General features: G+C 49.4%; 2 protein-coding genes across 2 annotated transcripts in view; one reads left to right on the forward strand and one right to left on the reverse strand.

Moving 5' to 3' along the window:
• The window catches only part of LOC120893933 (protein sidekick-1-like), a 47,789-nt gene extending 22,169 nt beyond the window's left edge, over window positions 1–25,620 (reverse strand). Inside the window, exons 1-3 of the mRNA XM_040296178.1 lie at window positions 23,487–25,620; window positions 2,589–2,740; window positions 2,282–2,492 (exon numbers count right to left, since the gene is read on the reverse strand). Coding sequence (XP_040152112.1) covers window positions 2,282–2,492; window positions 2,589–2,740; window positions 23,487–23,547 — 424 coding nt within the window. The 5' untranslated portion in view covers window positions 23,548–25,620. The remainder of the gene's footprint in view (window positions 1–2,281; window positions 2,493–2,588; window positions 2,741–23,486) is intronic.
• On the forward strand, window positions 20,885–22,991 carry LOC120893932 (putative serine protease K12H4.7). The gene is made up of 7 exons (XM_040296177.1): window positions 20,885–21,216; window positions 21,285–21,466; window positions 21,543–21,778; window positions 21,863–22,279; window positions 22,364–22,496; window positions 22,574–22,743; window positions 22,828–22,991. The coding sequence occupies exons 1-7, from the start codon at window positions 20,971–20,973 to the stop codon at window positions 22,932–22,934; spliced, it is 1,491 nt and encodes a 496-aa protein (XP_040152111.1). The 5' UTR covers window positions 20,885–20,970; the 3' UTR covers window positions 22,935–22,991.
• Window positions 25,621–25,930: the final 310 nt, after the last annotated feature.

Consider the following 25,930-nt stretch of genomic DNA (forward strand, 5'->3'; position numbering starts at 1 on the left):
GGCTGTGATTGTTCGGGATCAATGTAATGGTCGGTTCGTGCCCAAGGTCAACCAATTAAACTCATCCTCGGGGCCAGACGGGCTTTACGATGTGCCGGGTCGAACATTGTGCACAGTTTTGCGAGAAGAAAGCTATCCGTTTGATGCTTTTCTTTGCATTTAAACGGCTCCTTATTCATGGAGGTTTTGTGTCCCGGTGTGTCCAATATTGTATGCAAAGTAGAGCAGGAAAAGGTGCCCAGCCATCGTCACTTATGTCCTGGGAAGGGCATGATGCTCGAATTAAAGATGAGGTTAGTCCGACACCTGACTCAAACACGAACCAGCCGGTCGATCTCGGATTGGGACCAGTGGGAAAAGAGATTGTTGCTGGCAGCGTCCGTTACAGTCCGTCAAGAAATTGGTATTCATGCAGATTCGCCCCTGTTCAGTGGAGCGACCCGTTGTTTTGAGTGTTCCTGTGGCGAAGCGAACGTTGCCCGATGTCGAAGGGCATACTCTGGACCCTCGGAAAGCATCAACATTCATCGGTCGTGCTGGACAAGGTACCGGGTGACGTTACTACACACTTCATGTACTTATGCAAACGATTTGCACGTCCGACGATTGTCCGTGTCCGTGTCGATGATGGTGGACCGAGTTTGCAGGGTGGAAAAGAGTAGCAGCTCGCCCCATCGTGGAGCAACGGAGCAACACTCCACGGCTAATTATTCGCTGTGTGGTACTGGCTGTGAACGGACGGAGCCTTCAGCAGAAGGGCGTGGGATCTATTACGTACCATTGCGCTAGTTGGCTGATGGCGGATGGCTAGTGCCGATGGTTTCGTTTGTGCCCGTTATTGATTCAACAATCGCGTCAAGTGCCGAAGGATGTGTTGGAAGAAGCACACGTCAAGCACACATTTTGCAATTGAATGAAATCCAATTGAATGTTAAAGGGGCAACTGTTAAGTTGCTCGCATTTCCGCAAGCACCTGCCGGCACGCTTATTGTGGCGTGTGAGGACTGCCCGATCCAATACGGTGCTGGTGCCGGTGTGGTGTTATCTCTATTATCTCGTTCGTGTATCGGTTACAGAAATTGAGTTTTGCCAGCACACTTTGCGTTAAGGTCTTTATTAAATCACTGCAGCACGCCATTGCTATTTTGTTTGACTAAAGAAGGGCATAATACAGACAGTTAAATAGAGTCATAAGCGCACGTTCTTGGGCATACAAGACACGCAATCGAGAGCATATGCAATTGTTCGGGTTTATGCGTTTCTTGTCGTCGTTTTGACCAGGAAGCAAACGAACGTAGCTTGAATGCCTTGAAAACGGCTGCAGCTTGTACACGGTGCAGCAAATGTCACCCAGAGCGGGTGAGTGGGTAATTGTTTGAGCAAAGTTCTCGCAAAAGTTATCTTAATTAAATTATCCCATTATCAACTCAGCTCAGAACAGAAGTCAGCCCGGTTGGGGATGATACTAAGCCCTTCGTCGCAGGATATTGTAGGCGCTCGGCTGTACGTCCAACTGTAGACTAGTGAAACCTCTGTTGGCATTATAATGTGTGTGCGAGAGAGAGGGAAAGAGAGGGAGAGAGAGAGAGAGAGGGAATTGGAAGTCTTTATCTAGTACAATGTGTATATGTGTGTGTAGGTATGCTTTGTCCAGCGTATGGGTGTCGTTGGCAGGGATGCCACAATAATGGGTGTACACCCACTCAGGGACGACCGGGTCGGGCTGCGCTGGAGTGGTACGGCGTACGGTTTAAATTATCATTCGGCATTGGGCCGAATACACAGTGTCACGCACATGCACACGAAACACTTGCTTACGAAGGGCTTACCATGGACAATGGCGTACGAATCTGGGGCCGTACCGGCTGCAGCAGCAGCAGCATCCACTACAATGGCCGGACCACCTGGGTCGGAATCTGGAATCGCTTCTCTGGACCGCCCGCCGACTGGCTGCGAAAAACAGCGATAGGCCATGTAGTGGCCGGGGCCGGGCGTACAATAACGAGCGGCCCAGTGGGCGCCGGCCGGTGGTAAGTTGATGAAGTGAAAGCTGACACATAATTAAACCGATGTCCGCTTCCCCGCCCGCGCGCCTTTCGGCCTTTCGGCGGAGCGGCCTGCTTTTGGCGAGTGGTACACACAGAGATACACAGGCCGCTACAAGCGCGCACGTGTCGGAATGGTCAGTGAATGCCCAGTGGAGGGCATTCTTTAGCCATTTAAGTAAAAGGCCCGCCCCGACGGGTGGTGGGACGAACGCGGCGCCAGATAATGTACTTACCCACTACGTTGAGGCGGAAGGCTTGGGAAATTTTGGGCTCCGTCGATACCTGACACTCGTAGGTGCCGGAGTCCCGGGGCTGGGGCGACGTGATGCGCAACGTCCACTCGTCGCTGCCCTCGGTGTGCAGCGACTGGAAGCGCTGGTCGTTGGTGTAGGTGAGAATGCCCACGGTGAGGATATGTAAGTCACGTTTCCGTATCCAGGACACCTGCGGAGAATCGTGCCGTTGTTGCGTTAAACTTTCGCTCCCTTTCGCACGCTGGGAGGAGAGTGACGACGGGGTTTGGGTCGTCCAAACACTTACCGCTCGGTCGCCCAGATTCCGGACTCTGCAGTGCAGCAATGCGGACTGGCCCACGGTGGCGGTGACCTCCCGCTTTGTGCTATTGTCGAAGTAAGGCTGCGCAAAGGGTTGCTCCCAGTAGGATTGCACCTCGCCGCTGATGATGTTGAGCACTGGAAAAAGGGTAATGAAAAAGGGTGATGGTCATGGTGGTCAGCAAAGGGCGCCAGTAAAGCGGATATATGATATTTAGGGCAAGATAATTAGTTAATATCCATTACGGATCCGTTACGGTGCGTCTGAAGGCCAACGGTAGCCAGCGCAATAGTGGTGGCTTCTGATAATGCTGTTACATCTAGCTGGTTTGTGTGTTTGTTCGGAACTGGGTTTTAGTGTCTTGAAGCAATTAACACAATCGTACATACACAGCTGAATGATGACAATGTGCAAGGTTGTTACGCAAGCTACCATTTCGCTTGTACTACGCATGAGTCTAACGCAATGAAGATTTGCAAAGGAGTTGATTGCATAATCTTTTGATACCTTTTCTACACACATACGCATCGTCAATATATCAATCAATCAAACACTCAGCTCCGAGATTTGCTGCAAGATGTTTGTGATCGCATTAACTTCCTAAGCTTCTGTGTTGCATTGGCAAGAATTTTGAAGTGTGGCAGCAACTGACAGATCTTTTCCCCCTTTCAAGCATTCCGTTTAGTTTTCTTTTGAAGCATAAAAAGCAGGAAACTCTGAATGCTTCTTGGGTGGGTTCGCTTCAACATTCTAACACATGTGGATCAGATTGCATCTTTGGACACGTGATTGCACTCCACAATGAGCCGGTCTTTCAATCAAACTCTACATCTCCTGGGCAGGATGGAATGCACAATGGAAGAGAAATGGGATTGACCTTATTCGCTGCTTCCCTCACATAATGCACCATCTGCTAGTGCACTGCTGCTGCAGGCCACTGTGAGTGCGAGCTGTCTGTGTCTGGGTGTGTATGTGTGCAGTACGTCAAAGTCAGAGAGTTAGCGAGACTGGCTGGCGCAAAGCGAGCCGCAAAGCAGGCGGCACACGTTCGAACGTGTCGATGAAATGCAACCGCCAGCCAAACCACCGCCACCGTCAGACCGCCAATTCGACGGCTCCATGATTGATGAAATGGCAAAGAAAATGCACAGAGAGAGAGAGAGAGAGCGAGGAGATCGTTACGCTGCGGGAAATCAGTCGAGTCAATAATCGAGCTCCATTTCGGCAGGCGTGGCAGCGGGAGCTGGGCCGGTTTTCCGGCAATGTGACAATGCGGCTAGAAAACGGTTACAGGCTGGGGTTAGAATTGATGATCCGTTTGATTGCGTCCGCTTCCGGGCGGCGGATTGGGTCGCATGGTATGTGTATGTGTGTGTGTGTGGGCTCAATTGGCATTGTGGCATTGTATTTGATGAAATTACACAGTCGTTGTGTGTCACTGCCGTTGAGTGCAACGCTTCTACCTGGAGGTTTCTCGTCCCCCCTCCCCATCGGTCCCTCGTTATCCCCAATCAGACAATAATGTATTGGTGGTTGTGGCCAATTGTGGCCTCGGTCGACATATCAGCTCCTGCGATCAGCAGCAGCGACAAGAGCAAGTATGTTATGTGAAAGGGCAAATCATAAAGCATTAAACCACCCATCATCATCGTGTGCTGTTCTTCTGCCCTACGGAAACGCCCTCCGTTCGTTGACCCTTTCTTTTCGGGGGTTGCCACACAGCTCACACACCTCGACGGCTTGCAATTCCCCACCCTCAGCGGGTCTTACAGCATTTCTCACGCTTTTCCCGCGCACGTTCCGTCGGTCCGGGGCCGCTCCAATTCTCGTCCGTCGGTTTAATGGCTCAATAATAAAGCATTAAAAAGGTGATTTATTATGTTTTCGTTTTCGGTCTGCTTCGATCGGCCCAGCGGCAGCGGTGGTGAGGTGGCTGATGGTTTGATTGTTGCCAACTGGTTCCACTCGGCTGCCCAGGATGGTGGTGCTGGAAGGCGTATTATATTCCCGTTAGGAAGCGTTACTACTTCTGCTCTCCCGAATCGGGCCGCATTCTATCGTGGTGTAGAATGTTGAGCAAACCCCTTTCTGCCGTAGCAGTGGATCGATAGAAGGACAGAACTAGCTCGGAATGGCTCTAGCTCTGCCTGCAGCCTGTCCATCAGGAACAATCAATACTGCTGGCAAGCAAGCACTTCAAGGTTAATTGCCCGTTGGCGATTCGTGTGCGATTTGGGTTTGAGCGATTGTGCGCTGGCTTTCTTCGTGTGGGTTGAAGTGGTAAGGCGGCTTTGCTGTGCTTAGTCCGACCCAATGTGGTGGAAAATAAATCAAAACCATAAAACCGATCTTCACGTCAGCGTCGAGATGCGCGCTGATGAAGAGTGGGTCAATAAAGACAATCGTGCATAGAGGATTCTCAATCCCGTTTTATGCGCTGCTTGTAACATCGTCTGTTCTTATTGTTGTGCGTTTAGTCAAGTGGAAAATCGAGTGAAAAGTTTTTAAAAAACTTCCCTCGATAAAAAATGATGATGTATGGGAGCGCGCACGGCAGACCGTTGGGATTGGGCAACGGAAATCGCAACTGTGTTGATTCTTGATTGCACATGTGTGTGTTTGTCGGTTACACAGGCAGAAAGTTTCTGTACTTCTCCCTCCCGGGAAGGGCTGATTTATTAGGACTGTCATTCGCTGTCATTGTCATCATTGTCATGGTGTAGTGCAATGAGGTGGAAAGGTGAAAATAAAATGGCCCGAAAAAGAGATCACCATTGTTGCCAGGTACCGCTTGGGAAGGGGTTGAAGTACTTTATTGTGTGAATTCATTCCTAGAAACTGCGAAACTTCTCCTGTGCATTCCTTTCATTTGTATGGATTCGTTTGCGAGCATAAATTCTGGTGTAAAATGGGCCCCGACTTCTGGGACCGTTCAGTCGCAAAAGGCTTCCCAAGAGCGACTTAACCACACTTTTATCACATTTCGATCGAAAAACGTGACATTCACTGGGTGCTGAAAGGTCTTCGACGCGGTGGATCAAAAGTATCGAAGGAACGAATATTTCAGTGGAAAATGGAAAGGCAAAGGCGTAACGGGGGCGTAAGACCAATTCCCTTGGAGCTACACCTTTGCCAACGAGCGTGTTTCTTTGTCGTGCGCTGTTCAGTGTAAAGTTGCGTTGATTTAAGGTTTCCCTACCACTCGTGAATGGTTCATTTTGCTTAAACTCCTCCGCTTAACAGGTCCCGAAAAGGGCTGGGGTGCGTGTAATTTGGTACATAGTTTTACGACGTAAGCACAAGTTCCACGGACGATTGAAAGAAAGCCACCATCTCCAACTACTTCAACTACTATCGCGGAGCATGGGCACAGGAAATCGATTCAATTCCAACGACAGACTTAAATTATTGGGGAAAAACATGCGTATTCTGCGACGATGGGAATCCTTGTGCATGTCTCGCTGACTGAAGGAACGCGAGACAGCGAGAACGTTTCCCGTCACAAAGGCCATTAAAAGACAAAGCCAGTCTGTGTGCACGTGCGTGTGTATATTTAGGAAAGGGGAAATTGAATTAATTCACAGGCGTTTTCTATTTGCGCCATCGTCAATTACTATGACTAATGAGGCTCGGATTTGAACCATACGGCTGATGATTTCGCAACAACCGTGAACCGTGCGACACACGTTTGCTGCAGGACGAATGCGCATGAGTTTGTGTGGGAACGTTTCTCTGTGTGTATGTGTGTGAAGGGATGGTTGATCCTTGCCTTAAGGAGGGTTTCTCTAATTACTCGAGACCTTTCGTTGTAGCTGCTAGAACTTATCTCATTACACACTAGAATGGATGGATGGGGAGGGCTTTGCATTCTTGCCTTCCGAAGCACTCTAACCCTAGGGCGCTGTTGCCTTTACGAGTGTGTGTGTGTGTGCTCGTGGATCTGGCCTTAGTCTTCAGCCCGGACAGTGACGGAGATGAGTCCGTGGGAAAGGGATCTAAGGATGATTTAGCGGCATGTTGTGACAGTAATTCTTCATTAATTTAATAAACTCCATTCACCGCAGCGTTTTGAGGCGAAATGGCAAAGCTCTTCATCACATGTACAACGACGAGTATGTTCACGACACACACACACACGCAGACACTTAGAAGTAACGGGAGTGTGGCTCAGACCAACCCGGGTAAGCCTTTCTGGCATTTTATCCATGGCAGGTGTAATGAAATTTTAGTCTCCCGCATGTAGAGCGACTGTGTCGGTTCTGTGCTTTCTGCAATGGCACGGACTGCATCGACAGCATTCCGCCGGTGGCGGTGGCTGAGCTCGTTAGAATTGCTGTGGAATTGCTGATTTTTCACACCCTCCATATGAACCATACCCAGCAGGGAGGAACGACTACGCGGAAGGCTCTTTCCTTGGAAGAAAGAATACATTTCCGTTGAAGTGGTTGTAAAAAAAGGCCACAAAAGTGAGTTTCTCGTTCGTGCTCTCTCTCGAGTGCTGCTTTGTCGTCATAACGATGATCGCTTTGGATGATACGAGCCGGGTGTGTTTCGGTAGGTTCCGACTCTGGTGGGTGCTACAAGTCAATCTTTTGGCTCGGGTGTGTGTTTGTGTACGTCTGTAACACATGCTTTAACGTCTCCAAGAACTGGGTACACTTGGACCGTCGTAACTCTTGTGTTACGAGGGAGTTGTTCATCATTTTTCCGTTATGAATGATGACGACGAGAGGGACGATGATGATGATGATGATGATGGTGTTGCTGGTAGTGCCTATGATGGAAACAAAACATGAAAATGTGACGACACAGTGCCAAAAACGCAATATCATCGTCAGTTTCTTAAGGAGACGATAGGCCGCCAGACGACGCCTAGGCATGAATATGGCCTTATGGCGTTACATGGTTGTAGCCGGCACACATTGCAGATACATTCTCCCGAGAAAGCGACCGAGATCCGTCACGGAGTGTCTGTGATTGAGAGGCTTGCTAAAGGATGATGTTTCGGTGATAAGCCATCATATTTTCACACCCCCACCCGGCACCGGCAATGTTTACGTATCGTGCCCGGCACTTGGGACCGGCCTGACGATGGAACATACTTCTAGAGCACGACGTGTGCTACTGGTCTGTTATGAAATGGAGGGGTTTTTTATGTTTTCTTGCACCGATGCCCGGTGTACGAAATGTGAATGACAATCCCGCTTCGGAAGGGACATGCTTAGCATGGCCGGCTGCATGGACGTTCGACAGCAATGTGTGTTGGGCTGTGGGCCGAATAATCGTTCGAGGCTTCGGGTGATGGATGAGCTTTGAGTGTGATGCGGGACCAGTTTGGTTTTGCGGCGACGGGTGTAATTTGCGATTTGGTAGGAAAAGTTAATTGCTTGATTGTCGTTGTTGGGTTGGGTTGAAAGCGCTGCAAAAAGGCACTGTGAGGGGGAGGGCATCGGAAAATGGGCACAAAACGATTTGCAATGGTGACAAAGCACGAACACGTGTGCTGGGTAAACAATTACTCGGCAGGCAGTTTGGGTGGGTTTCTCTCTCCCACAGATTGATGGTAAGATGATTGATTAGCTTTCTTTTTTATGTGCGTTTGTGAGCAAGGAGTGAAGGATTTTACTTTTCAATCGTACATACGCATCATTTCTTTATTATGCATTCCCAACGGAAGATGAAATTTGATGATATTGAAGCATGCGCTTGATCTTGCGCAACATATCAAATTTCATCATCAAGACAATTTCTTTTCAGCACCACAAAGAATTGTCTTTGAAACGAAATCCTCCAGCAGGTTGAAGTTCACACTGAAGCATTATTGCACCTCAAAGAATGTGGTAGCATAAATGCCTTTGTTTTCGAGAACAAAACCCGCGTCCATTATTTTCCCCAAAACTGTCGAATTGTCTGTCGACGAAACGAACGGAACCATGCCTCTTGGCCTTCCGTACGAAGAATACAAAACCGTGGCAGGTGCGTTTTGATGGTGGTTCTCATTCAAAACGAACATGTGATACTAATCCGAGCTTGTGAAAGTTGAGATCTTCCTGTCAGCGGCCGGAAATTGGAAAGGAACGGTTAGCAAGCGATAGGATCGGCAGTGAAAGAATCCGCGGAATTGTTGTTAACTCTGAAATACCGGTGAATGATGGTGTCTGTGTGTGTGTGTGAGATAGGGGGGGATATGGGGTGGATTTTATACCCCATTCGTGCTGAGTAGAGGTTAGATCGGCAGCACTTTTACAGCGGGCAGATGTGGTAGAGGTGGATCGTAAATTTCTTACCAGCGTAGTTTGCAAAAGAGCAAAGGGTTACAGACCTTTTCGGGAAAGAATCACGACCCAGCTCATGTTCGTGCCTGGCCGTGCATCTTGAGGTTAAGCGTTCCTACCGAGAAACCGGATGCCCTGAACGGGTATTTACGTGGGCTGGTAAATGTTGAAGTTTTACCGAAAGTAACAACTGCTCATACATGCTACGTCGCATCGGACGTTCGGGCTGAAAATAGATACGGCTTGCCCGGTTCGCAGCGTACAGGTGCGTGCGTGGGGTAGGTAAGCTTGCTGAATGGGGATTTGTTGTATCGCTTGGCACTAATCGAATTTGTGTCTGCCGATGCACCACGGCCAAAGATTGGCAGATAAAGGGAAAAAGCTTTAGCTGCGAAACCGGAAACAGGATTAACTTAAGCAGTTGGAAAACCTCCCCACCGGTTTTGCTTGCTCACCACTTTGCTGTTAAATATTGATATCAAAGGTGTACGCTGAAGGTAGGCTTGCGTGTTTGTTATTCTCGCAAGGAAATAAACTTTGGCAAGAAACCCAACAACTGTCAAACGATCGCTTGCGAAGAAAGTTTAGCAGTATACGTGTGTGTGTGTGTGTGAGCTTATGTGTCCTAGGATCCATGGCTTTAGTGAACCAACACGTGAACACTCATGCCACCGACATTGGCCCAAATGTTTGTGCGAGCTTTTTTCTTGCTTTATTGCCACGGAAGCTCGCTTATATCGATTAATAATGTTGCTCGAAATTAAAACCGGAACAGCGTTTATGGCCGATTACACTGGGACCGAGTATCCGGTGAGCAAATATAATTCATCGCTCGATAAATCCCGTCGGTGTCGTTACGAGCGGCCAAAGCATCCCGCTGGGAAAAAGGGTATTTTATTATATTCTCTGCGTGTATGTGTGTGTATATCTGTGAGCGAATGTGTGCTTTACAACCTCAAACCGTCCATTTCATTCATCATTCGCACTAAGTTGAATATTCGTTCTAGTTTCTTTTTTTGTGTGTGTTTTTGGTTTGTTTTTGCCTTAGTCCCAATTCCCCATGATGGCATGTTTCAATAAATCCGTCAACAGGGAGTGGGGTTTGGAAGAGGTGCGGAGATAGGACAAAACTTGAGAAGCTTGCATGGGATTTTCGGTGAAAGCACACTGACAAGGGGGAGAGGAAATTCATGAGCAGGAAACAGGAAGGAACGGGAAACCAAACAAAGCGCTATGGAACGACAAAACGATCTTTATTTCGCTACTCCATGGAGGGAGGGAAGGTGAGATGGCACCAGTCAGTAATGAATGATGAAGATGGGAAAATCAATAAGTTATTACCGCAGACATCGTGTCCTGCGGTGTTCGTTTCCCTATTGCTGAATGGGAATAATCGATTCGACCGATACGATACCGCGCGCGCTGTCCGTGTGCCAATTTATATTGTCATGCTGCTTCCCGTGCAGGGGGCACACACACACACACACAGAGGAAAGAATGCAAAGCAAATGAAACTGGTACGACCACTTTTCCGAGCGTGCCCTCCCGGCAGCACTAATATGAAGCTCAGTGCCGTCCCTCGCTCGCGCTGCATACGATGTGCAATATTTTTCCCGATTGCTCAACAAAGAAGCGAGCAAATTTATTTGCACTACTTGTTTGAATCAACAAACAGCGACCTTGTGGCCCCGGTTTTGCTGTTGTTGTTGCTGCTGCTTTTGCTTCTCTCCTCTCCCGGGAGCTGAGTGCTGGCGGTCGTGGTCCCACCATAGAACGTGCACACCAGGAACCATTGCTTATTTGATGAGATACGGACCGTTCGGGGTTGATTTTATTCTTTCAGCATTTGTTTTTTTATGCTGATGCTTTTTGCAACCACCCAGCCCAGCGCTCAGGGAGCTCGCTTGGGGAGGGACACTGTAGAGAAAACAAATAACTGAAAGGATTGCACGTCTTTTCGGGCACGGTTGGGACGGTGTGATTGGAAAATGTAAAATGAAACACGGGTTCCGGCCCCCGCCCCGGAGGGAATGCGGATGTGATGGCTGGGCAGATGGGTGTGCGGGTGTGTGTGCGGGTCACATCTGCAATAGTGACCATCAGGAGCAGGGTTTGGTCCGAATCTGGGCCGCGCGTTTGTTTGGTGCTGCCGATGCGCCCAACCAAAGCATAATTATTCTCCAGAGTGTCGTAAAAATCCAGCTGCTGTCCTGCGCCAGCGACTCGTAAAAGCGGATGCCGGGCTTGGATTTGGTTTTCTTCATTTCACCCCGAGCGGCCGCAACCGCCCCGTCCACTTTCTTCCACCCTTTCGTCCCAGCACAGCATTGTCGACGGATGTGAGCCCCCCAGAGGATAATAATAAGATGGCGGACAAGTTGTTGTTGTTGTCGTAGGAGGATCGCTGCTGCCCTGCGGAGCGAAAGGAATTCGGAATCGGCTGGGATCCAAATGGCCACGGATGGATTGTTCTGTTTGGTGAATTGAATTTTAAACTTTTTCTTTTCTGTGTTTTCCTCTTGTCGTTTCGTTGGGACCGCGCTTCTTCCCCCGCCCCGTCTGCTGCTCGGGCTGTTTTGAGTGGCAGCCGGTGCCGGAAAATACGTGGATCATAAATGATTGATGAAATTGTTTCGGTTACGGTGGGTCGGTGCTGGAGCGGCTTAGTTTTACTGGCGAACTGTCGGGGCCAATCTTGCCTCGAAGTCAGCAGGGAAATTACAATAATGCGGGATAATTTTACCACGGAGAACGATGAAAGTCGTTCGCTGTGCCGCTGCGTCGTTTCGTAAACGCGGGCTTAGAGCAGCTCCGGTGTGCTTCTGTTGTAAATGTCGCGTTCGGGGGCGATTTGAGATTTGCGAGTGAAGGTTGAATCATTTTTCGCAAAATCTTAAAATTATTATCAACCGTCTTTCAATCAGTTTCATTCTGCGAAAGGATGATTGAATGAGGTTTTTCAAGGAAAAAATAAGCGTTTGCGAAAATAGAACCAGTCTTTAGTTGGGGGGAAGCTAGATAAGAAACCAATCATGACAGTTATTGTTGGAATATGTTGTTTCGATATGAGATTTTTTGAAAGGCCGCAACGCTATGGGGTTTATTTAAAGTTTGTGAATTGTGATTAAATTTGAAAATAGTTCTCGAGACTGTAAATGTGAAAACAGGAATCATTGCAAAGAGCGGTCATAATAAGGGCACGGTTTATGATCGGACAAAAACAGAATTTTGAGTGGTCAAGCATCAAGGGATTTTATTACCCAACAAGCAGGAAATGTAAAGCAGTCAGCCCTAGCAACCTTCCTCTAGTGCGACTGCACCGTTGGAGAGGATCGAAATAAAATGACAATTTTACTACTCGACCATACGCACCGCTGCTAGGTGTCAGCCATCGCCACCGCCCAGTACCGGATGGTCTCGGGAACGTTCTGCCCCACAATGAGGTTGAAGTTTACGAGGACGAGTAAAATTAATTTAACCGGCCACTGGCAAACCGGGCCGGCGACTGGAGGGCTCTAGATTGAAATCGATTCCGCCCCGTATCCTGTAGGTGGTCGATGGTGTTTGATGATGGTGCTTCTCGGAGGGCAAACTTCTCGGAGGGTTTCAGCAGTTTTGCATTTTACGGCTGGAAGAACGCGCACCTACCCGCACCCCCGGTTCCAATTAGAGCGTGTCCCAAGGAAGGGCAAAAAATTTAATATAGTTTAAAAAAAGGGACACAAACCCATTGCCCAAACCCGGTGGGTCGATAAAGTGTGGCGTTGACTATTGGGCGTAAAACGAATGAGCGAACAAATTACAAACTTTACAAGAGTGTTGTTGCGCAGTGAACGGGGAGGGAGAGCACCACCAGAACGACAACAACAAAAAAACAACCAAAGCGTGTGTATTGCGGCAATACACGAGTCATTGAGCCCGAAAGGATCCTGTGAAAAAGGATACGATGTCGAGTTTGGTGGTCCTACGTTCGCGTTTTCGAAAAAGCCATTTTTTTTGGCGCACAAGTAGAACGAAACGAAAAGGTGGATAATCGAGCTGGCTTGCTAATGTTGATGGTGCTTTTTTCATTCGTTACATTTTCACCTGTTCCGCTTAAATGAATGGAAGTTGCAGTGGGTGCAGAAGAACGGTGGTGTCGTCTCGTGACAGCTACGAACCACTTGCAAAGCGAGAAATGGGTGACCTGGCCCGACGCCCATCCGCCTGCGAAAGGGCTGGGTGTTGTTGTAACCTTCAGTTTACAGTTCGCACCTTCGACGACAGTGGAAAAAAACACGACAGCAACACGTGCAAGAGGCAGAATGCCGAAGACAGTGTGCCCAAAACCGGGGAGGACACACGATTAAGAAAGGAGAAATGGAAAAACTTTGACACCGAACAAAGCGTTCGTTTTCGGTGCGAAAAGGAAGCAGAGTGCATGGTATGAGTTTGTGTTTTGTTGGTGCCTTTTTAAACGATACCATACAGACACATCGGTAGCGGCAAGCAACAGTATCATGATGATGAAGCGTTGGAAGAAAGGTGCAACCACGTGAACAGTTTTTGTTTATTTTTCCTGCTTTCCGCTTTCCGGGAGAAAGGGAAAAGAAAATACAAGGAGCTTGAAATGATGGTAAGATTGAAGAAAAAAGTGTAAAATGGTCCCCAATGAAGGGGCCGAATGGTTCCGAGAAACAGCTCTCCTCCGATACCATCCAATTTGGGATCTCGTTCCGAGAAGAACATTGATGCTTGGGCCAAGGAAAGGAAAGGTTTGTCGTGTTGTAGTGAGCTCAACAGTTTCACCGGACACATTGTTTCGTAGCTCTACAAAATACGAAAAACAAGCAGGTTTATTGTGGTTTAGAGTGTTTTTTTTATATCGAGGCAAAAGAGCCTAGCCGTACGGGACCCTTTTAGGCAAATAAGTGTGTGTCTGATGCAGAACGAACTTTGTTGGATTGATTGGTGGTTTTAGGCTAGATAGGGCAACAATTAACGTTGGCAGTTGGAGACGGGGCTGGATAGAGAAATAGACACGAAAACCTTTCTCTTCGTTTGGTGTTAGAAATGGGGCGATGGATGATGGCCGGTCTACTCGAATAACAATGTGGCTTGCCGTTACCACACACACACACACATTGCAGGAAGGGTGTAATGGGTGTTTTAAATATGTTTGTAATGTTGAAGATTTCTACGAATCAAGCATCACGTAAGTGGTTACAACTTTGCTACAACAAGTGGACGGCTCACCCGATCGCTGGAAGCAGTTTTTGTTATTAAACCTTTTTAAACCAATTAACAAGCATGCCCCTGTGCCCCTGAATGTAGGCAAACTCGATCTGTTGAGCTACGCCTGAATGTAGGCAAATTGCTCATGACAGGGGATAGTTTTTTTAAATATAGAAACCAATTGTATGGGTTACCTGAGGGAAGTGCGGCATATACCGTCATCACGGGGTTTTTTCTTCTTTCAGGAATTACACATCATGTGCAGGACTTACCTATGGGTTGTTTTTTTACATTACAACCGAAGTATTCATGCAAACTGATGTGTTTTCGAGCCATTTTGAGATAGTTTGTGTTGATTAACTTTCAACACACTGAAGAATTTCTGTAGAAAACAAACCATCATCTTTTGAGCAATTTTTAACAATATAAGCACTGCACAAATTATTCCAAAATTCCCAAAAATGTTCTACAAACGCTCCTTCCTACAGTGTGGGGAACAATATTACAGCACCGTGAAAAATCCGCACGATAATACTTTATCCTCGCTTATCACTTTATTAGTTTATCGTGATCTTTGACCCGTTATGAAGCACAAGCCGACAAGTTCAAAGCGACGAATCTTGCTCAGCGCATTCATCTTGCACGCTGTTTCTCTGTGGCTGTTTCGCTATCGAAGGAGCAACTTTCGCGAACTGCAGTCAGCGAAGGATAACGGTTTGACTCGGTAAGACCGAGTTTATCCTATCGCTCTCTAACAACAACTTGCCGCAACACAAAAGCAACTATCGCTATCTTGCTTTCATTTGCGCTGGAGCTGCGACTGCTGTTCTTAGCGTGTTGCACTTGCTCCTTCTTAGTGAATCTATGCTTCTTTCATGCACTGGTCTGATATGCAAAAATGAAAAGCGTCCAACGTTTCGCTTCGCCACCAACCTTCAACCATGCGAGGTTTAAAAGTGAAGAAAAGCGGGTGCCGAGGGAGCACAAAAAAGTCTATCAGTCATTGAAATAAGGAGCTTCAAAAATGCTGCATCGATACGAAACATCGTTCCGTCGCTGCACCGCTGCACAGAATGAACCGACGCTTCCGCCCACAAGCACACAATTCAATTATGCCGCGCAAGAAAGCCAATATCGTTGCATCGAGGGGGGGGGGGAGGCAAGACGCTGTCGTGGCGTGGACGACTTGCCGATGTTTGCTGGCATTTCGCCAGAACGCCAAAGTCGGTCGTGGAATGCGGCGGTTGTCGCCGCACCGGGCAAAAAGGCGGTGGGCGAGAAATCAGTCTTATGTATTATGTATTCATAAAATTTATCAGTTTACGAAGCAAGTGAGGGAATTGAAATTGCAATTTATTAGTTTATTTAAAAGTTGACGTACTTTATCATCGTTCGGGAATGGTCGATAGTCAGGCGGACCCGTGCTGTACAGAGCGGATTGCAGGCGAAAAGAGTTAACTTTGTAACAGCACCCAGGCAACGGCAGAACAGCACAAGCAAGAACGGACGGGGAGGGTTCGGATGCGGCAGAGGTAGAAAATTGGTTATTCATAGAGTGTGCACTCCTTGCTCCCCTCCCCATTGGGGCAGAAGCTTTCATTCAGCACAGCGATTGATGCGGGGAAAGGGTGATAACAGCCCACCGGAGCCACCGTCAAGGCGCTCCATGTGTTCCGTGGCCGAGTCGCAAAGCCTGCTACCGGCTGGCTGCGGGCCGCAGTGGCCTGATTGAGTCGTTTTAGTTTCAGTTACGGCTTTCTTCCGTACCCGACGTTTCGTGCCGGACGTCGCGGCCTTGGAATGCCGTTGATGAATAGACGCTATTTGCCGGGTCAATATTGACCTACCGGATTCCGTTCTGCGCGAACGGGTTCTCGCTGGCATGCCGACGGTACAGGGAAGCAGCACTGTGTGGCAGCGTTTGAAAACAGATAGGCTTAAACTGCCTTCTGCTGGCCTGGGCTGGGTGGTTTTCTAAAGTAGATTTGAATTTTTATGCTTCGACAGTAAATATTGGATCGATCAAATGGAATCGCCCCTTGTGTGGTGGTCGGGGCGCGAAGCCGACTGGCTGTCCTCATCGTGATTAGCATTCTGTTTGCCAAGTGGTAAAGTTGGTCCCCCACTGGCACTCTCTCAAAATGGCTCTTTTTTGGTCGCTGGCTCGCCGATCGACTTTGGATGACATCGTCAAATGGGGTTTGCACATTGTATTGATTAATGGGCCATCGATCCATTGATCATTCGCTCGTTTCCAGTGACTTTCACCGTGGTCGGGACAAGCGTTTATCGCATAGCAAATGGGACGTCAGTACTTTGCTTTGATAAATGTACACAACACAACACACAGGGAAGTTTGTTTAGTTTGCAGCGATGCTTACATTAATCATTGCTCCAACGAACGCCAGGCGATGCACATTACACACAGCTTTGATTATTAGATTGCACTTGCGATTACGCGCTTGTCCAAACGGAACTGACGTGTTTCCCGAAACGCTCGAAGTTGAACGTTTGAAGTTGAAACTTGTCCGGGGCCGTGGCACGAGTTTCGCGCATCGCACCAGCAAGCGCCACGGCATGAATTCTCATTCTCCCCGCCAAACCAACCCCAAAAGGTTGTGTAATTGGCGTGATCAAAGTGCAAAGTGTGGACTGCCGGCAAAGCACCAGGCAGCGCTGGCACCAGGAACATTCGCATGCGCAATGCAAATTTCCGTGTTTTGTAAATATGTACACAAAATTTATCGACGATGTCAATAAACAGCGTCTGTGGGGAGCGCACGGGAGCGCTTGGTGTTTACATTTGCTCCCGTTCCAGGAACTGCCCTTCCTGCCAGCCAGCCTACCCCTTCGCCAGCATTTTAATCGGAGAAATATCGGACCATTTTCGGCGACGGCGACCTTCCGTAATTCTGCCAGCAAAGTTTCGAGCTCGTCGGAAGCGTCCGTCATCGATCGCGGTGGCGGTCGGCGCGTTTGATGGTGCTTTCGTTGGCCATTTTCGGGTCCTTCATGAACCGTCACCTTCGGCTTGGTTGGGATGCCTTTGCACGCTTGGGAATTTAAATTTGCGCCAACCAAACCAACCAAGCTGGGCAAAATTCATTCCGGCCGTCGTTGGTTCGGAGGGAAGGGCCATTGCCACGAAGGAAAGACCGGAGTTTGTACAAAAGCCCTCGGTTGAGTTGGTTGAAAAACTTGCCCCCTTCCCCCACCAGCACTAATCCAGCCACCGGATTTCGTTCATTCTGGGGCGAAAAGCGGTCCACGTTCGGCACCGTCAGCAAACTTTCTCGCACGACCACATCTCCAGCTTTGCCCGGACCTGACATGATTCCCGATGAACGTTTTGGTCGCAGTGGTGTGGTGTGGTCGTTTGTTGTCGGTCCTTTTAAAAAGGGTAAGCTGAAGTGTTCGCCAGCATGCAATCTAATAGTGGGGGGGTGGGCGTTGGTGAAGGCGACCTCAAGCGACCCGAAGCATTTCGGTGCGAGCGAGAAGTGTACTGGACCGGTAACGATTGCGTCAGTGTAGTTGCACGCAAACATCCCGGGAAAGTTTCCTCAACCACCGTATTGATTGGAAGCATCAAAGTGAGAAGCAATTTTTGCATCCACTCGCTGGCACCCCTCACGAAGACGAACAGTTGCTGCTGGTGCTCAAGTGCTGAGGCAAAGGCAATCTGTGAGGTAGTTGGGTTAGGCGATTCGGTCACAACACGGTCCAGGACGGTGTATCTAGTCGCATCGATTGAAAATACACACATCTTGAAGGGACCAATTTATGATGTTTGTCATGGAGACGGATGGCACGTAATCCGGTGTAAGCATGAACTTGTTTGACATTTCCATGTGCCCGCCGTGTGCGTGTGCGTTCGCTCTCCCGGGCTCCGGGGAACATCGTACTCAAGGTCTCGCCGCAGTGCTTTAATAGTGGGCAAGGAGACATCGGTAAGCATCGATAAACCTCTTACCGCTACTGGTAAGTCCCAGTCCCGCTTGGGGTGGAGTTGTATTCTTTGACAACAAGCACGAGAGCACTACAGAGCCGTTTGCGTTTGTCCATGGTTTGTCTGCTTGCTTAACAACCTTTGATCGGCTGCCAGATTGGTCCGATACGGAGATCCGGTCGAACCGGTGGCCAGCCAGCCGCCAGAAGGTGGAAGTGATTACGGGACGATTATCCTCCAAGAATAACAAAGGAATTCGTTCAATATTTACGCAATAGGTTTAAAAGCGATTCGCTAGCAGCTGCTCCGGGAAGGAGCAGGGAAGGTATCATGATGCCAAGATAAGAGATTACCGCACCAGAGAGATCGTGCGGGAGGGAGAGTGAGACGGCCCGTTCAAAGCTTAGCTACTTAGTAAAGCTCTGGAAATCAGGAACAGCTTGATAGCAAGCCCGATGAATTGACAGTGGCACGCACGTACCACCGCAGTATCTGCCATCGGTCGGGGGAGGGAAATGGATCTGTTATTTATGAAAAGCTCCTGCCCCGGCTGCGTGTGATTGAATCCATACGGTTAAACGTTATCAAATGGCACAAAGAGTTTTCTCCGATCGTGCGTGTTGGAAAACATTTGTCAACATCTCAACGAAACTGCCGACGTGTCCGGGGTCTGTAAGGGAAGGGTTGCGTTCCTATGGCAGATGACGCATCGTACCCATCCTAACATGTCAATTGGCATGGGTTGTCGCTTTTCTCACTTTGCACCAGACCGGGTGGAAGTGGTTGGTTTGATTCCTCCCTTCCGCCCGCGATAAAAGCATACTAACGTACACGCTGCCAAGGGTAGTACATTTTTAATGCTCGATAGAGCTTCCCTTTTTTCCCATACCAAGCAGCCGAACGCTGGCTCCTGCCTCTTTGTCATTGTTAAGCAGCAACGAGGAAGGCTGAAAACCAAAATAAAGATTCCCACTCGTTCGCCGGCAAGCGTGAGCGTCTTAGAGACCGAACGACATGCCGGGTGAATGGTTGCCATCACTTAGCCTCCGTTTTGAGGCTCGCGTGCAGGGACCCACACACACACGCACGCACATGCATTGCGTTTGTCAAGGAAAACGGGCACTTTTCACGGCACTCTTCAGTCGGCGCCCATGATACCAACGCAAACGCCACGGTGTTCGTTCGCCTATGTTTTATGCAAAACATTATGTAACGATAACGTTGTTCTTGTGTTCTTTCACTTTCCACCCGAAAGGAAGGAAGCCTCAGGAATGGGTGATGTGGGATGGGCGGAGGATGGCTTCACCAGCCCGCTGTCGTCAACCACCGACACCGTCACAAGGGCCGGGAAATACACATCTCTTCGATACACGGCATCATCTTCACGGCTTCACGGCACCATCGTTGCAGGGAGACGCGGGCGCGTTTTTTACGCGAAAAATTCAATCCCAAGAAACGATGGCAATGTGCGGCAATGTGCCGGCGTGTAGTTTCCGCGTTCGCGTCAGCACAGGGGCAACGACATCCAGCTCCCTGCCCATCTGCAAATATTTTTATCCCATTACCAAAGTGATACAGCGGGCAGGGACGGCGGAAAAGCTCAGTGAAGCTTCACAAATAGGGCGGGAGGGGGGGGGGGAGGCTTTCTTTTGTGTGCGTTCCTGTCGGTGCGTTCCTTCGGTGCGTTCAACTGCCTTTTCGGTTTCTCCGTGTCTTATCGTGCCGCTGAAGACGGCGCAAAGTCTTCGATGCAAATCAAGGCGCTTCTTCTGCTGTGTGCAGGCCCGGGGTTCGAGCAGAGTCAGCAGATTCTACTAAAAACGGGCAGGTAAAAGAGGGGAGAAAACGGAACGGCCGGGTTTTGTCAGCTCCTCATTTCGTGGCCCTGTCTTCAGATCGTTAAAGAGATAAGAAAATTAACGAATTAATTCCATAATTAGACTCCGTTGTTGGAAGAGGCTTTAGCTGCACTGGGGCGGGGCGAGCGGGTTGGCAATGGCACACTAGGAAGGTGGGTGTGGGTGTCTGGAATGTGCGCCTGTTTGGTAATTGGATACGGGGAGCGAACGAACAGTTCGACAAGGAAGCTTGATGGTTATGCTCGTGCAAGCGTAAATGGTTTTCCTTCCGAGTGAATAACCAGCTTGTTCTAGCGAGGATGACAATTGCTGATGGAAGTGTGCTGTGGGCATGTTTTGTGGCCGCGTTTGAAGCACGTGTTTTAGTGTGGTATGTTAAGCCGTTGTGTTTGTGCCGTTTCTAAAGTGCACTTTAAACGAGCACTAGCTATCTGCGAGATTAATTTGGCATTCCCGGTGGTCCCCATGCTTCCATTTTGTTGCCGTGACAAAGTCGGATGAATCATCGATTGATGTATATTATTATCGTAATCCACCCGCCGGTTGAAGAGTTGCAAGTCGAATGTGAAGCTATTTGTAGCAGCTGTTTGTAAAACGCTACACTTCACTCGAGCACCCGGGGGGAATATTCTGTTGACAATACAACTGTTGCGTATTTATGGCAATTTAGCCACTCATTCTCCTAATTGTCCAATCAGCGAGACAAACTCACCGCCACAATCAGTTGTGTGGCGGTTTACAATACGCTCGTATGTTCCTATCTTCACCAAACGCGCTATCACTCGTTTGCTCCAACGAACGCGATGAATGAAAACAGACCAATAAGTTTGTCGATTTTCACCGATACGTGGTCAATCGAGACGACTGTCCAGTTGGATTGGTAGGTGAAGAATGGGATTAAATCACAGTATACGTAGTGAAATCCGTCCGATAAGATTACAACTGCCCGCGAGCAGAGCCTGGACCGCAACCTATAAATACGGGGAGTGCGTTCAACTGTGCGGCGAATGCGGTCGAACGTTTAGTTGGGCTGTGGTTGTGTGGTGCAGTGTGTTGAGTATTAAAACGTGATGAAATCTCCGTTGGCCTTGGTTTGCCTTCTGGGCTTCGTGGGCGCGTTTGTCCTGGAGCCGCAGCCGCAGCAGAAAGATGGCGTTCAGCGGGTGCTCCGCAATCAGCGGGCATGGGAACGGATGCACCGAGAGCCTCCGATTCAGGGCGGTTCGCCTTCGCGCAAGGCCGCCCCCGTCGAGACGAAACACATCATGCAGCGGCTGGATCACTTTGACCCGCAAAATGTCAACACCTGGTCGATGGTGAGTGACCGCAGCAAGACTTCGCACAGCCATTGGAATGTGCTCTTACTGTTTGTTGTTAATTTCAGCGCTACATGGCCAACGGTGAACACTACGTCGAGGGCGGCCCGGTGTTCATCTACGTCGGCGGTGAGTGGGAAATCTCCGCGGGAAGCATCTCCCGTGGCCACGTGTACGATATGGCGGCCGAGCTGAAGGGTTATCTGTTCTACACCGAGCATCGTTTCTACGGCCAGAGCCATCCGACTGTGTAAGTGAGGATGATGGGTGTGCTTGCTTATCATACGCTGGGCATTATCGCTGTTGTTTTGTGGCAATTTTTGCAGCGACCTACGTACTGATAAACTGAAGTATCTGAACATCGATCAGGCGCTGGCGGATTTGGCGCACTTTGTGGTGGAGATGCGCAAGACGATCCCGGGTGCAGAGAAGTCGGGCGTTATCATGATCGGTGGATCGTACTCCGCCACCATGGTGTCGTGGTTCCGCCAGAAGTACCCGCACCTGATAAACGGAGCGTGGGCCTCAAGTGCTCCGGTGTTTGCCAAGGTTGAGTTTACCGGTAAGCAATGGGTGGCTCGCTAGACGCGCTACCACAAACCGTAATGCATCTTAAATCGTGGGTTGTTTTTCCTCGTTCATACAGAGTACAAGGAGATTGTGACGGAGAGCATCCGACTGGTCGGAGGACAGAGCTGTGCCGATCGTATTGAACGGGCCATCCGGCAGACGGAAGAGCTGCTCGACCGCGGGGAGTACGCAAGTGTCGCGCAGCAGTTTCAGCTGTGCAGCGATGTGGATCTGTCTCAGCCGCTGGATCGCATGAACTTCTTCAGCAGTCTGTCGGATGAGTTTGCGGGAGTGGTTCAGTATCACACGACCGGAGACATTGAGGGTGTGTGCCGGATCATCGAGGATGCCACCATCACGGACGATATGCAGGCGCTGGCCAAGCTTGTGACGCGAGGTTTGACATCAACCAACTGCAACAGCTATGGCTACAAGGCTATGGTAGATTACTACAAAAACACCGCCTGGAATGAGGGTGCTGCCATGAGCTCAAGTAGGTGTAATGCTCGTGTCGATTGAGTGTGTGTATCGTAATGCTACCATTGTTTTCCCCATTCCCCCTGTTGCTGTGGAATAGTGCGCCAGTGGCTGTACCAAACCTGTGCCGAGTACGGATGGTATCAGATTTCGGGCTCGTCCAAGCAGATCTTTGGTTCCAGCTTCCCGGTCGACTTGTTCGTGAAGTTGTGTGGTGATCTGTACGATGGATTGTAAGTGTTGTAATGATAGTGGTTGCATGGACGCTTGCATCAAGTCCCAGTGACTGATGTATCATTTTGTTTGGCAGCTTCGATAAGACGAGAATGATGAACAATGCCGACAGGACGAACGTCATCTACGGCGGATGGAATCCGGAAGTGACGAACGTCTTCTTCACTCAGGGTCAACTTGATCCTTGGCGTGCGATGGGCATCCAGCAGGATCTGAACGATCAGTCCCCGGCTGTCGTCATTCCAGGTACATATTTGAGGGAGAGTTTTGATTAACACCAGAGAGTTAAATGCGATGGAATTCAAACTGTCCTGTTTCTGCCTTTTCCAGGAGCTGCCCACTGTGCCGATTTGAGCTCAATCACCGCCCAAGATTCGGCTGAAATGCGAGCAGCGAAGGAAAAGATTCTGGAGCTGGTAAAGAAATGGCTAGCCTAAAGCTTGTTTGTTTACGGATTAAAACTGTCTGCGTACTTGTACGTCGATATAAGCTAAGGGCATCGTTTCGATGAATTTTTATATCACAGTTTGCATGAAGCACCCATTGAAAGTTCAGGTGATAGGAATTGAATTTTCAAGAGAAGTTTTCCCGGAGTTCCAATCGGTGGGAAGCGGTTCGACGTAATCAGGGGATGTATAATTAAATTACACCCATTAATGTCATTTTCTGGAAGTATAGATTCATCAGAATGCTAAGGATTCTCACACCCTTGTTAGATGGATTCGGTTTTACGCTAAGAGCAAGAGACCGATTGGGAAGCGAATGAGGGCGTAGAGCGGGACGCTTACAACGCTCCCGCATCACGGTCAACGGGCAATTCATTAGCGACTCACGGGGCTCACGGGGCTTTGCGCTGGTCGTGGCCCGATTCCGGTCGTGCGGTCGTGCGCGTTTCCACTTAACAATCGATAAAGGAAAAATTATTCAAATCCCGCTTCTGGCGGATCCGCAATGGAAATGATAATTGGGATTTCGGTGTATTCACTTACCCGTAGAAATCACGACGAAGTAATAGAAAAATAATCCTAATAATCCTATTCGTGTTTCCATGTTGATTTTTCTATCGGCTGGTGGTTTGGGTGGTTTTGGGTGGGTGCGGCCCGCCTTTACGCGTTGCGTTGCTTGTCGCCACCCACAGCCGAGGAGGCAGCAATTGGATGGCCCACGAGAAAGCCGACGGCTGATGGGAAAAATATTTCGTTACTGCTCCCCCTGCAGGCGTCCTCGGGTCGCACACCACCAGCGTCTTGGGAGGCTACTGGCCGCACACTCGCAAACAATGGGGTCTGGTGGGCTTACACCATTTCACTACACACACACAAGCACATAGAAACACACACGTTAAGGGCCACCTTTTGCTTTTATTGCCGTACGTACCACTCCTTCGCGTTGTGCACTTTCACTAGACTTTTTTGCAGGATTCGCTCCACAGCGCGAAGATCACAACTGTGTGGTAGATTAATTTATGATATCCACTTCAAACAGCGCCGTGCGTAGGTTCTCCTACCTACGGCCTCTGACAGAAACACTCTCTCGCGGCTTTTGCTTCACCGTCAGTCAGCACATTTTAAATTATTCATCAATCACTCCTCTCGCTGCACGCGCACGCACTTTTTAGCGCACCAACTCACGCTTCGAATCAGTTTTTCTCGCGCTCAAATCAAAGCACAGCAAACAAAGAGTGGAAGAAACGAGCAAAAAAAAAAACACACGCACATTCATACCGGGTGTCCAGTAACCCGATTCCCCGGTGTCACGGGTTAGGCTGCCATCGGCAGCAAGCGCACTACCGTCACCACAAACAGGACTGAATGATTCAGCAGTGTTTGGAGTTAGTTCGCGAGTTCGCGCGAGGACCACCCAAGTGCACCCAAGTAGGCTCGCTTGACGCTGACGCTGGTGATGAAGGATAGGTTGTACTTTTTTTTGCGTGTTGTTGGCTCAAGTAGCTCAAACGGTCTGACCACCACACCATCGTCCAGTCGTACGGCGCAGTTCAGAGGCGCGAGGCCGGAGATGCCGTCGCAAGAAGGCTGCCATCGTGTCCCGGACAGCGACTGCCATCGTCAGCAGCCTTCATTTGCATACGCGCCCGCATTATTAAATCATTAGTATGTATCGCGTCAAGCGGACCCTTTTGGATCACCGCCGCGGTCCCTGCAATAGATTGATGATGCAGTTTCCAGGGATGATGTTATTTTTCCATTTTTTGTTGTATTGTTTCGCTTGACTTCAAACAAGCCAGTGGCTGTCGGCGTGCTAGCGCCCGTCAGTTCATCAGCAGCAGGCCGTGGTGTCGAGGGAAACGATTGCACTTTTTTGTCCGCGTGGACCGACTCGTCAACTAAATAACTGTCATGCCGTAAGCCGTAATCTAATCCAATATCGTTGCCGCTCCCGGTGAGCGTGGAACCGTCGCGACGGGGCGGCCAGAAGGCGGCTATCGGAACTGAATAGAAAAATTAATTTAATCGTTCCCGTGCTGACGGGCACCACGTCATAAAGGGTAGGTGAGACCGAAACGAGCGCTTTTCAACCGGACACTTTTTTTTTCGGGCAACACTCCGCGCTGACGAGGTGAAATAAACGCGTGTCAAACTGTCAGCTCGGTTTTTTTTTCGTTACACCTTTTTTCACCTTTTTTCCGATCAAATTATCGTTTTCCCAACGTTTTCCACGAACCGAACGAACGGTGGGGGGGGGGCACGGTTTATTCTGCTTAATTACACCGGTTCCGGGGATCGGTTTCGAAAGGAAAACATTGCCACCCTCACAGCACCACGCACACCCGCTGTTTGGTCGTTTTGAATTAGTAACGGTTCAACACTGTAGCACAGCTAGCAGAAGGACACGTATTAGTACGTTTCGTTTCGCATTTCATTCCCGTTGCACATGAACTCCGGTGTGACCGTTGCACCCGTTTCGCACCTTGCACATTTGCATAATCATCACACACGGCGGCGGACACACGCACGGGCTCGCGCTAAGTTACGGGTTGCGCTGTGACGCTCGCCTCGGGTCGGCTAATTCTCAAATCCCATTTACGGCTCGGTTCGACTCGCGTGAGAATCTCCACCAAACTGACTGATTTCGCATGAAAAACCGTTCGCCGATGGCAAACTGACGCGCCTTCCGGCGATATGTGCTGGTGCGGCGTGAGTGCTTCCACGCTTCGGGACCGTGCGGGACATGCGCACCTCAGCGTCGGCCCGAACTTCCCCAACCGCGGGTGTGCCGAACAGCAAAACCGGTTCCCTGCGCGAAACGGATTTCCACCTTTCCGAACCGGTTCGGAAAAGTAGGCCTTGCCAGCCCGCCCGATTTGATATTTATATTTGCTTTTGAACCCCGTGCACCAACACTACCACCATCTAGCACCAAAAACCAGCTGATGGCGGAGTGGAAGGTGACCATCGCACCAACACTAGCAAGC

The sequence above is a fragment of the Anopheles arabiensis genome, chromosome 2, assembly GCF_016920715.1.
Source record: "Anopheles arabiensis isolate DONGOLA chromosome 2, AaraD3, whole genome shotgun sequence".
Classification (NCBI taxonomy): domain Eukaryota; kingdom Metazoa; phylum Arthropoda; class Insecta; order Diptera; family Culicidae; genus Anopheles; species Anopheles arabiensis.